Genomic DNA, 12,614 nt, shown 5'->3' with positions numbered 1-12,614 from the left:
TATTTTTAAGGAACAAATTTAATTTTTCCCTTTATCGAACCACTAATAATTTTTTTTAAGTGTTGTGGTAGTTTGGTAGATTCCACAGGCTAATAGCATTTATAAGGAATTGCCGTTCGGAACAGCCAGGCTTGTGACACATATTGTTTAAGTAGGTTAGGTAAATATACTTAGAGACCTCCCTGTTTCCAGTGCGTTGATTTAGCTATCGATATTATCGCGATCCCTATTTTTCGACAATATATAAAGATCCAAGTTAATAAATGCAACCAATATCTATCTATGCGTACAATTTTGTCTCAATAAGACAGCTATGACAGAAAACAAGTTGAAGTTGGCGTTTCAGAGTCCTAATACTTACGAGTATCTAAAACCCCAGGCTATGCAGGCTTGTTTTAGATAATTTGCATTTTGTTTTCAGTCCCATTCGCCATCTTACGCTTGCTGCAGTGCAGTGGGGGGACTGCAGATGGGATCTGCGGTCAAGCCGAGAGTGCAGCGCATGCAAATATGATCTCCCGATCGGGATTAGTGACACTTGATTGCATTTCAGGCTGTCCCCAAGCCTCAACGCAACCCCAGCAGCGTATATCCCCGCAATCTTCGCTTTTACAAAATGTTTTAACACCTCGTTGGGCTTTACAATGGATGGCGATTGGTATTGGCCGGATCCCTGTTTGGCCAGCAGTTGCACCTAAGCCAGAGCTAAAGCTGAAAATCGATATTTGGGCAGAAGGTTAAAGATGGAATGGAATGGAAGCGAGGAGCAAAAGCAAATGCCTGCCAACACCTTGGCAGACGGACGGACGACTGTGGCCGGGGTATTGAATGTAATTAAAAGGAGTTGAATTACACGTGTTGGCTCCAAGGCAAGTGAGGAGGACAAGGGAAGGCGGTGGAGGCGGAGGGGGAGTAGGAGTAGGAGGACTCGACACAAAAGGAGTTGCTTGATGGCATGCAAAAACAACAGCAGCGGAAAAAACATCAACGAGGAGCATAAAAACAAAACAGCAAACCAAAACCAGAGAGGCGAATGGGGTTAGGCAGAGCAAGACGATGGACGAAGGGGAGAGAGAGAAAGAGAGGAGAGGGGACAAAGTTCTTCTTTTCACTTAACACACAAGTGAAGCTTGTTCCGTCCCGTTTCGTCTCTCGACTGAACTGAAAGACTCCGACTCCGACTCCTCTCCAAAATGCACTTTAAATGGCAGTTTCCGGTCACATATACACACATACACACACACGTACACACGCATAGAATCGTATGAGAAAAGAAACAGAATGCAAAAAAAAAACAAAAAGCACCAAGGAGTCGCGCTGTGCCAGGAGCAGCAATGCACCGCTTGGTACATACTGTACTCCTCCCCACGACCCTGCTGGCACACGGCACTCCTCAAACAAGGAACATCGCCGTCTCTCGCTGTCATGTCCGCCGTCATCGTTCTCATCGCCGTCATCCTTCTTGTTGTGTTCACTCACATCCTTCACATCTCTCTGCAGAGCCCTACCCTGCGCTGCCCTGCCCTGCCATTCGATTCCTTTGCGCTCCTTCGTGCTTAATGCAGTCTAAGCTTTTCATAGGCCTACCCCTGCAGCTTGCATTTGCATTTGCATCTGGATCTCCATCTGCATCTGCACTGGTGCGAGCGTGAGACGGAATCGCTGCGAGGAAGGACTAAGGGACATGGAAGGGAGAGATCAGAAAGGACTCTCTGCATGCAGCCAGCATTATTAATCATTTTCCACACATTAGCATAGCGAATTATTAATCAGTACGGGATTAGAATTTGCGAAACTTCTTCAAGACCTTCCCGCCCTTGTCGGCCAGGCCTGGGCCTCCTTGGCAATGTTCTCCTTTGCCTGTGTCTAGCCCCTCGTTCCGCATCCCTTTCGGCCTTTTGGTCTCCCGATCCGTTTGCGTTCCCACTCGCCCTGCTTCCCGTTCGGCACTGAGGATGCCCATCCTTGCACTCGCATATTACTTACGCCAGAAGGCAATGGGGACGACACGATGCCAGCTCGAGCCGTGTCTCTGAAAGAGTTACAAGAGAAGATTAGCCTCAGGTTCCACATTTGTATATATTAGTTATTCCTTTGGGGCTACGTCCACTGTGTACTGATCGAGGATGTACACAAAGTCCTTGCCATCAGTAGTAGAAAATCGCCTATTCGTTTAGGTACTTCACAACTTGTTGCATGGATCATCTTTTCGTGGGATCATTGCACCAGCATCGTGTGATCAACTTCTTGATGGTCTGAGGACAATCGGAACTCAGCGCATCTATGTCAGGACGGTCGCCTGGGCTTCGAAGGAGCGTGCATAACACATATGAAGCGTGATAGCTGGAGATCTGATGTAACTGACTTACCAGATCCAGCCGCAAGCATAAATGCGATTTTATTGGCATTCTCCATGTGACTGAATGGCGGTGGCGGAACATCAGCTCCCAGGGCATGACATCACATCTATCTGCGTATTTTCTGCCCAAGATCACCTGCGAATGGAACCAATAAGAGCAGTACACTGCACCAGAGCCCCCATAGCCGAGCCTCTGTCGAAGGAAGAGTGCAATTTACGGTGCACAGCATCTACATTTGTAATTGTTAAGCAGAATCAGATTATGAACTCACCTGTCTGATTTGCAGTTCTTAGAAATCGTTACACTTTCACTAAGAACTGATGTGGTTGTTTGTATTATTATTCGTTTATGGGTAACTTGTATTTGCGTTGTGATAAGCCTTATCTGGGGTAGGGTGTGAACCAAAATCGTATCTGTGAAAGTCACAAACTCCAATCATCGATTACCAGCTATTTTAATGTTCGATTCAAAAATTATTCTTGGATCTTTTACTGCTTACTTTGCATCCTTTTCATTCCATTAATTATTTTTTGTTTTTTTTTTGTATATTTTCAGCTCCCAAAAACTTGGGACGAAGCTCGTATCGTGCCTACAACCATGACATGTACAGCTCTCTGTCCAGACAACGTGACTATGCCGGTGAGTGAGACAATTTTAATTAATTTATTGTATGTATTTTGCATCCCCCCTACCCCATCCCTGCTTTTCCATTCCATCATTAAAACTTTCGGATAGAGTCTGTCGTATAAAAGTCAATCGAAATTAGTTGGCAATGAAAGACAAGGCAAAGAGAAGCTAGCACAGAAACATCAGGAGATTTTCCCATTGACTGTTGCTAGTTTTGAATGAGCCTGAGCCTGAGCCGATAGGCACTTCAAGGCTTGTAGGATGGGAAGATGGGTGCTTAGAGCTGTTTATATTGGCCGTTCTGCCCCATCTGGATATCGCATTACACCATGATGACGATGCACTCCAGTCTTCCACTCTTCTGCTTGGATTACACAAATGTCTATGGTTACATAAAGCTACTGACAGCAGTTGCTCTTCATTAAGTTATGCCAACGTCCCCGTTCCCGTTCCAGTGCCCATCCCATCCCGTGGCGGGTTCTTTGCACTCCTTTCGTTTTCAGGCAGCGTTTGCCGCTCTCTGCGGCCCTACGGTTGTTGGTGTAGGTCCGGTCCTGGCTTATGTAAACCACATTCCAACTTCACTCGGCTGGCTGTACCGACTGACGGTCTGACAGTTTGACTGTGTGGCTGTATGGCTGGATAGCCATAGCCCCAGTGCGTTTACATAATGCAAATGCAAGTACATAGCACTTGAGCATGCTCTTCGCGCCACGTTTCGCATATTTGCCGGCTGCATGTGGTTCCAGCCCCTGGCCCCTGGCCCCTGGCCCCTGGCTCCTGCCCTACCAGGTCCCTTGCTTCGCCTGGTTAGCCCTTTGCCATGTCAGCACCTCGCTTCATATTTTTCTTTTTCGACTGCAGAATTAATGGGTTAAGTAAATAGCCATGTAATATGTTGCAGTGGCTGCCCGTTGCCACTGGCCGGAGAAGAGCTTGGCTTATGGCAAAAAGTGCTTCAATGGCAACGCTCGGCTGCCCCAGCCTCGATGCCACAGGCCAGAATCGAATTACTCTACCGATTGAAAGGTCTTACATATTGTTCGTGGCTCAGAGTGTGTAGATCTAAGCTACAGAGAGAATTCAAAATGCAGTCTTTGTGGTAGATAAATGAGAAGTTGGCATGCCCATAGACTAAATAATTCTCTCTTGGTTCTCTCTTGGTGCCCTCTTAGTGCTTTTCGCTGTCAATGAAAGATCTACCTTCAATCCAAACACTGCCAAGTTTTTTAAATAGAGCTCGATCCGCGGTCGCAGATCAATTTCCCTTTTGAAATTCCGCCTATTCGTGCCACTATTTGTATTCAACCCACCAATCCGAAGCGGCCTGATACATACATACGTGGGTATACACATATGTGTGTACATATGTAGGTGCACCTTGTCTCGAAATGTAGGTGAAATATTTCGCATTCATTTGCCGGCAACTCGCACTTTAACCATGTACAAAAAACAAACAAAAATACCCGTAAAAATAAATGGCCAAACTAAAAATGTGGCTGCCGTCGTCGCCATTTGCGCACAGATTGCATTTCAATGGGTCTGATCTCGGGGCCTTCAGATTTCAGCTCTCCATCCCCATCCCCAGTCCCCAGTCCTGGCTGCATCTTTCCCAGGCTGTGGCAAGCTGCAGTCAGCCACTTCTTCTGAAGCTAACGGCTGTCGCCATTCTGCCTCCAGTTGCTGCGGCATCGATGGTTGCAAGGGTCCGCCGCGTTCGCCGATTTGCTTTTGTTTTAGGAACAGCCGCATAGGGGCGAGAAGAAGAGTAGAACCACTCGCCCCATGTGGCTGTGGATGGATGGCAGCAGAAAGTAGGCCAAGTTAAAATTGATTTAATGCGTTGATTGCGTGGATGTCGGGCAGCGGTACCGCAGCCGCAGCTGCAATTGCAGTTGCAGTTGCAACTGCTCAGATTTATGCGTTTCTTTCTACCCTTTCGCGCACACGTCAGCTGTGGCTTGTTTTACTTTCAATGGATCTTAATCTTCCTCACGATCCGGTTGCCTGAGATCGTTTTGACCCACAGAGAGAGAGAGAGAGAGCTCGGCGAGGGGCAGCGTCAGTCAGGGCGTATGCGCGATATTTTCTCCCCACGGCAATTGTCGAACATTGACCCAGGACCTCCTTCCCTGGCCTCTCTCGTTGGTGTTCAGTAGAAGTTCGTTAAAAATAATTGCCAACCCTTTGCCGCCTGGTGTTGCATGTGCCACAGTCACATCACACTCCGCTACACCCACTTGCCGTTCTGCAGTTGCGTTGCCGTTGCCGTTGCCGTTGCCCCCAGCCTTCGCTTAAGTTTGTTGATTTCCCACCTCCCGGAATGTTCAACGTCAAGTGGTCGCGCGTTTTCTTCTATTTTTTTTTTTGACAGCTAATTGGAAAACTGTTTGGAAACTCGCCTCGCCTTCCCTCCTTCTGTTTGTTTCGCAGCTTAACTTAGAATAGTATCAGTTTATGCGTTGCCCTGGCAATCGCTGCGATATCGAACCGAAGGGTATCCGGATCCGGATTCGGATGCCATGCCTGACAGGATGCGGAAAAAGGGCGCTTTATATTTTAACACCTTCATCCAATTTCCAGCTTTTTGTTCTACTTCCTCGCATCGATCGCCCGGGTCGCCTGTCAGTTGCGTTCCGTTGTGTTCCCTCCTGCTCCTGCTCCTGCCCCGAGCTTAATTTATGGACTTTGCCCATTTTCTGGCGCATCATTTTTTGCATTCTTTTTTCATTCCGAAAGTGACGACAAAACATTCCACAATATGACAAAAAAATAAAAAACTGAAAGAAAGAGAAATCCTTTTTGCAAAAGAATCAAATTCAAAAAAAAAAAATATATATATACGAGTATGCATAAAAAAAAGAACGCCATCGACAATTTAGATAAATTTTCCCACCAGCCATGGGCATAAGACAAAGACCACGACCCAAGAAGATCAGCGAGGGGTGCTGCTCCTCTGCCCAGCCAAGGCTGCTCTCTCCCTCTCTCTTTCGAGATCATTTGGCTGTGCGAGGGGTGCACAGGGTGTCCAGGCCACGGGTGCGGTCATCAGGCTCATCCTTAGCCTCATACCCATACCCATACCCATTTTATTTCATCCACAATATAATCACGCTGTGCTCGATATCAAATGATAAACTCCAAGCCAGCCAGCTTCGAATGATGATGACGATGACCGTGGCGTGGCGTGGCGTGGCGTGGCGGTGGTGGTGTTGGTGGTGCAGCTTGCCTGAGCCGTCTTCTCCCGGTGCGAGTGTGTGTGTGTGTGTGCTCAATGGCTCAGCGCATCCTTCAGGTACAACTTACTCATATATCACAAAAGGATACTGCTCCTTCTCCTGTGTACTTTTCTGCTTAGCTTTTTGTGTGCCTGTGTGCCCGTGTGCCCGTGTGCCTTGTCTTGTCTGCGTGGTCAGCTCTCCTCTGGCTATTGCTCCTGGCAGCTCGAAGGTGACACCGCGGCACAGACAATGGCCAAAGGAAGGAGCAGGAGATGGTCAAGCGACCGCCTTTCTTTTGGCAAAAACGAAATAAAAAAAAACCAACAAAAAAAGGAACCAACAACGAAAAATAAAAAATTAGACGATACGAACCAGTCCGACAAAAAATTAAATAAAAAGAAGTACGCAAATCAAAATCAACTCATAAAAAACAACGTTTTATATGTGGGTATGCATTAAAAATGCAAATGTCGCATTGAGTTTCCTTCTTTCTTGAATGCCTCATTTTTTCCCTTGCCATCTTCCTGCCATATCCTCGCTGGGGCTGGTCATCCACTTCCTGTAGCCGACAGTCTCCGCTCAGCTCAGCTCAGCTCCATTCCGTTCCGTTCCAGCGTTGGCATTTTAAGATTTTGGGTAAACAACATTTTGCAACGCCAAGGACCTACTGGAAAACTGTGCACCAAAGTGGGTTAGTGAGGACTTACGGAAGGTGGTGCATGTATGCATGAGCCATCTCTTGCATTAGGCAGAGGAGGTCAAATTTTCCAAAACCGAATTTCACCCTCAGAAGAACACTAAGGCTTAATCGTACTTAACCCCCCCTAAATGATTTCTAAACTTTCTCGAAATATCTGAGGTCTCGTCTCCACACCACTCCACTCCACTTTGCAATCGAGAATCGGTACAGCAGCAGCAGGAGTAGCAGACCGCCGAGCAACCACCAGCGATAAAAAGCTAAGCCAGCGAAAGGGGGGAGAGGGGTAAAGAAGCAGCAGAGGAAACAAGAAGAACAGAAATATCAGCGGAGCTCAATAAGTTTCGGCCCCTGGACATTGTCCATCCTCCGCTCGAGAGTCGAGAGTCGGGAGTCGGGAGAGGTTCAGGTACATTCGAGGAAGAGGATAGGGATGAGTGTACTCGTACTCTTACCTCTACCTACATTCATTTCAATGCAGACAAGTCCTTGCGTCGCCGTCGTCGTCGTCAGAGGTGATCTTCCTTTGTGTGGCAGCCAAGTGCTGCTGTCTGCGTCGCTGCTGTTGCTGCCCCTCCCGCTGACGTTGTTGTTGTTGTTGTTGTTGGTGCCTCTCTGGTATCTCGAAGGAAATGAAAAGCATGCAGAAAAAGTTTTATTATGCGAGGAAAAAATGGGATTTTTTTTTATATAAAAATATTTGGAACGGACTGCGGCTGGCAGTAGCAGCGGCGGCGGTGGCGGCAGCAGCTTGGCAGGGGGTTGCAAGGGGAATAGCACATAGTATGGGGGTAAGGTAAGGCTAGGGGAGGGCCGTCCAGGCCGAGCGAGCTATGTGCCCCTTGCCAGTGAGGCTCGGCTCTGCCCCTGTTACTGGCACTGGTGCTGCCTCGGATTCTGCCTCTGCATCAGCATCAGCACAAGAAGTGTTGGATGTCATCTTATTATTTTGAGACCACGGCAGCGACGCTGGCAGAGCGATCGCCTTGATGATGACCGTGCGCCCGTGATTCCCCTGGCATTGCCCCTGCCCCTGCCCCTGCCCCTGCCACCGTCGCTGTAGCTGCCGCATCGGGGCTACGGGGCCGCCACGTCCCCCGTCAGATGTAAGTCTCGCAAAACTGTGGGAATAAAAACAGGATTCAACACAAAAATTGCGTTATCGCCACAGATACGGACATTGTTGTTGGTCGCTACTGCTGCTGCTTCTTGCTGCTCCTGATGTTGGACCATCGTTTTTGATGATGCCTCCGATTCCTTGATGATGCTCCTGTTGCTGATGGTCATCGTCGTCGTCGTCATCATCATCATCATCAATGTGCGGCAGCCAGCGGTTTTCTCGCTCATGTCCTCGTTTCGTTCGTCCCCGTTTCTCTTTCTCTCTCTCTCTCTCCCTCCGGTTTCAGCCTCTTTCCCAGCATTCACTTCGTTTTGGCTTTCGTTTTCTGCCCTACAAATGAAGCAAAGGAAAGCTTTTCGATCTTATTCAAGTTTCTGTTGACCTTAGAAAGATGTTCCGAATGAACTCAGCATTTGGTATATTTGGAGCCCATAAGAAATGCTCAATGTATTGTCTAACCCGCTTATATATTACATTTCTTACTTAGCTGAAGGATAGTAAACTCTTCTAGGGGATCGTTATACCATGAACAAAAACCTATGTATATAATTTTATGTCTTGATATCACCATTGAAGACACTCAAGTAGATCTGTGTCAATCTATAGATCCCTATACTACCTACATTCTATTCCCATTTGTACAATATTACATCCCCTCGACGGGCATCGCACCTGCTGGCTGGCCCAAAAATTGAGTTGGCAAAATGCGAATCTACAAAAGAGATGGCAGCACACACATAGAATCATCACAGAACAGATCTTATCGGGGCATCTAGATACGCTTTACTTGTCGCTCGGCATTGTCCGTGACTCCGAGTTAATTAAACTTGGACGGACGGGGCGACGGACGGGCAGGCAGAGGCAGGAGGCAATCAGAGTGGAGTGAAGCGAGTGGATCATAAAAACGGATTGGCCATTGCCCGGCGGTATGCTATGGGAGCAGAAGAATTGCAGTTAATTGAAATGTTCCTCAAACATGAAACACACACACACACACACACACACACACATGCAACGATAGCGATAGAGAGAGCGAGCCCCAGAGAGCGAGAGGGCGACAAAACGCATCCATCGGTCGCGACTTTGTTGGCATCTTTGGGCCCGGCTCTGGAGGGGTCAATCGGAATGACAAAAAATTTATAAAAAACCAAGAGAGGCAGAGGCAGGCAGTGGCAGGCAGTCAGTCCAAGTGGAATACACAGAGAATCCAGAGAGCGAGAGCTACAAGCCGGCAAAGAAATTCTTGGCAGAGGGCAGAGTAAATCGCAAAGGCAACGGCAACGGCAACGGCAACGGCAACTAACGCTGTGGCTGTGGCTGTGGCTGGGTGGTTGCTGGGGCGAAGAACTACAAAAAGCACAGACACATTCGCACGAGGGAGCAATATTCTATGTGTGTGTGCGAGAGAAGTTGCAATACAAATGCAATTGCCTACCGCTGCGAATTCAAAAAACAAAACAAACAGGAAGCTTCTCTCTCTCTCTCTCTCTCTCTCTCTGTGTGGATATCGTGTGTGCTGGAGAGTAATTTGCATTGGTGTGCGTGTAGCTGCAAGCTTTTTTGTGGCTGTAGCAACGACATCGACAACGGCAACGACGGAGACGGTGACTGAGAACTGAGAACTGAGACTGCGACCTAGGCTGAGTGACTACCCAGCCGGGTATCTGTATCTGTATCTCAACGCCACTCCACTCGCAAGTATCGCGGACGCGCAAACGACCATGCGAAAATATTGCAATTACAAATCTGGAACTTTTTACACCAACGGTTAAAGCAACCGGCCATCAGCAGTTCAGAACAAAATTCAACGAAATTCACCTAAAATTCAGTTAAAATTTTTTGGAAAAAAATTATACCCTTTTGGCAACGCATCAACAACAGTCAGAAACGAATAAACACGGAGTCCGCGCATACAACGTCTTCACACACTTTTGGATTAACATCAGCAATAGAGCCGGCAACCATCATCATCAACATCAACCAACCCCGACCCCGACCCCATCAAATACGTCATCCAGGAATCGAAATCTAACAACAATAGAATTTCAAATTACAGTCTCCGAAACTTGTTATAAGTGTTTAAAAGATTTAAGCAAACATTTGCCAGTTTTTGTTTAAGTTTTTCTTTATTTGCTGCATTGAATAATAACGGTAATAGCGGTAAATTTTCAATAATATAATATTTAAATATGGTTAAGTGCACCAGTGAGAGGAGGATCACAAGCAAACAACGCTTCTAATTATAATAATATAACCACTGATAAATAATAATCAATACTAATACGCAGTCATAGGCTAAACTTGATTATAATAATACATACATACATAATTCAACTGACGGATAAAGTATCTATGGGCGAGCGTGTCAAACTGTAAAAGCACGCGAAAATGCAGCGACATGTCTGGAAATGCATTAAAATTAAATACAAAATCTATAAATTTCTAACAAGTGAAGCAAACACAACCTGAACAAAAGTTGAAACCCAACGGAAAAAATCGCAATCGAAATCGAATGAAGACAACGAAAACAACTAAAAGTGCATACTGAATTGAATACTATTCCGTGCCAAGTGGAAACTATGATCATCAAGAGAAGCTAAACAAATTAAAAAAAAAAAAAAATACAATAAAATATATAAATACAAGAAAACAGAAAACATTCGAAGTTTTATAATTATCTAACCAGTGAGAGAAAAGCAAACAACTTTTGCTACCAGCACACAGAAGTGGAGACTGCGTTTACACACACACACACACACATACATACACTGCTGTATGTATGTATGTACATTTGAGAAACTGCATTTGCAAATCAACTTTCGGATTGGATTGTACCAGGGATTGGATCAGTGCCAGTCTTCAGTCAGCCACCCCAAAACGCAGTCAGTAGCCGAAACAGCCGCAAATTGAAACTAAATTAAATTTCAATCAAAATTAATCCCAAAGCAAAACTAAAACGTAACGAAACAATTCAAATTCAATTTCAATTGAAATTGCAATTTAATGTCAATGTGATGTGCCTCCCCCTCCATTTCATACTAAGCTTTAAGCAAAACTCCTGAACACGCTTTACGTAACGCGCGATAACGATCGACTGCAGTTGCACACAGTGCAGTTGGAAAGCTTTTGGAACGACTCGGCACGGCTCTGGACCAACTGCAACGATCGCTCAAGCCCCCAAGCTCAAGCTTCCCCCGCCCCCACCCCTCGCACACAAGAGAGGTACACGCCCCAGTAAAACAAAAAACAGAAAAAGAGGGTGAGCAACGCACTGCAAATCTCAGAGCAGTGAGCATTGAGCAGAAGAGAGGAGAGAACAACTGCAGCCGATTGCAGAACGGGAAACGATCGTACTCGCAAGAGAGCTCGTAACTTGTTCTCCGGCCGTCGAAGCTTCGTCGTGCACTTCCTGCGCCGAGCTGCAGCGGACAGGAGACAGCAGCCGCAGCAGCAGCAGCCCCCAGCAACAGGGCCACAAGAGAGTCGCGTCGGCGATCAGTTTGGCGGCGAATGCAACGCTGATTGCAATTACTGCAGGCAGGCAGACAGGCAGACAGGCGACAAGGAACGACTGCATTCTTAAGCAAAAAGTGAAAGAGAGAGAGAGAACGGCGAGTGCGGTGACTGATCATTGTCGTCATCATCCTCATAATCATCATCAGTCTTGTCGTATCGTCGTACTGGCGCTCTACTGTACACAGAACAGCAGCAGTAGCAGCCGCAGCCGCAGCCGCACCACCTTAACGCTGCACTCTGCATCACTCTCACTCTCCCGGCGATCACAGATCGCGCAACGTGTCCGGAATAGCGCGAAAGTTGTGCTGTGAAAATATCTTTTAGCGCGCACACGTCGAACCGAAACACGTTCTAGATATTGTAATTATAAGTGCACCAAAGTGAATCCAGTGAAGTTATTTGCATAGTGCAACAAGAAACAGAAACAGCAAAGGCTTTCGAAACACACACACATTAACTACTGCATACATATAGAAATTCCCATAAATATAGCTTAGCACATTTTCGGATTAAATATCTACCACACACCTACAGCGCCAATTGGATACTCTACACATTTGGATACACCAAGCCAGAGATACCTCGACATTCGACTGGAAGCTACATTAGAAATTCCTTTGAGTAAGTGCTACCAATCCAATTCAGAAAGATATACGAATTCAGATAGCCCTCCGGCAGCGGCAGCGGCTGCGTCTGACACACCTTTTCAGTAAATAAGTAGACAGATATAGATCTTTATTCCACGTTTATTGTCCAAAGAAAAAGTTATTCTACATATAATGACTGTCATTTAGCTGTCGTAAAGATATGAGATCTAGAATTTCTGCCAATTCTTTTGTAATTAATACCTGTTGTGACTTTGCGTTGAGTCTATTTCTCTCTACTTAGTCTATTACGAAATTATGCCTTGTTTGAGGGTCATTTTCCTACATATTCGCGTGTATATTAGATGCATATTCTTTATCGCTTGTTTATATATTTCAAACTACAGATTTTACCATATCTTTAAAATATTCTGAAAAAATCATAAATCTGTTTTTGGTTTCTAGAAATAATCCCTTTTGGAAGGATAC

The 12,614-nt window shown here is 46.1% G+C and overlaps 1 protein-coding gene across 2 annotated transcripts in view; it reads left to right on the top strand.

Moving 5' to 3' along the window:
• The window catches only part of LOC111065645 (heterogeneous nuclear ribonucleoprotein R), a 59,118-nt gene that overhangs the window by 13,647 nt on the left and 32,857 nt on the right, over positions 1-12,614 (top strand). Inside the window, exon 2 of one of the 2 annotated variants that reach the window (XM_022353906.2) lies at positions 2,916-2,999. In XM_022353906.2, coding sequence (XP_022209598.2) covers positions 2,916-2,999 — 84 coding nt within the window. Of the gene's footprint in view, positions 1-2,915; positions 3,000-10,646; positions 12,163-12,614 lie in introns of those variants that run through there. The other variant, XM_022353910.2, reaches the window with a different exon arrangement.

This window comes from Drosophila obscura, unplaced genomic scaffold, assembly GCF_018151105.1.
Source record: "Drosophila obscura isolate BZ-5 IFL unplaced genomic scaffold, ASM1815110v1 contig_192, whole genome shotgun sequence".
In the NCBI taxonomy this organism is placed as follows: Eukaryota; Metazoa; Arthropoda; class Insecta; order Diptera; family Drosophilidae; genus Drosophila; species Drosophila obscura.
Note: the sequence above shows the minus strand (reverse complement) of the source record. Positions and strands in the feature narration are given on the sequence as shown.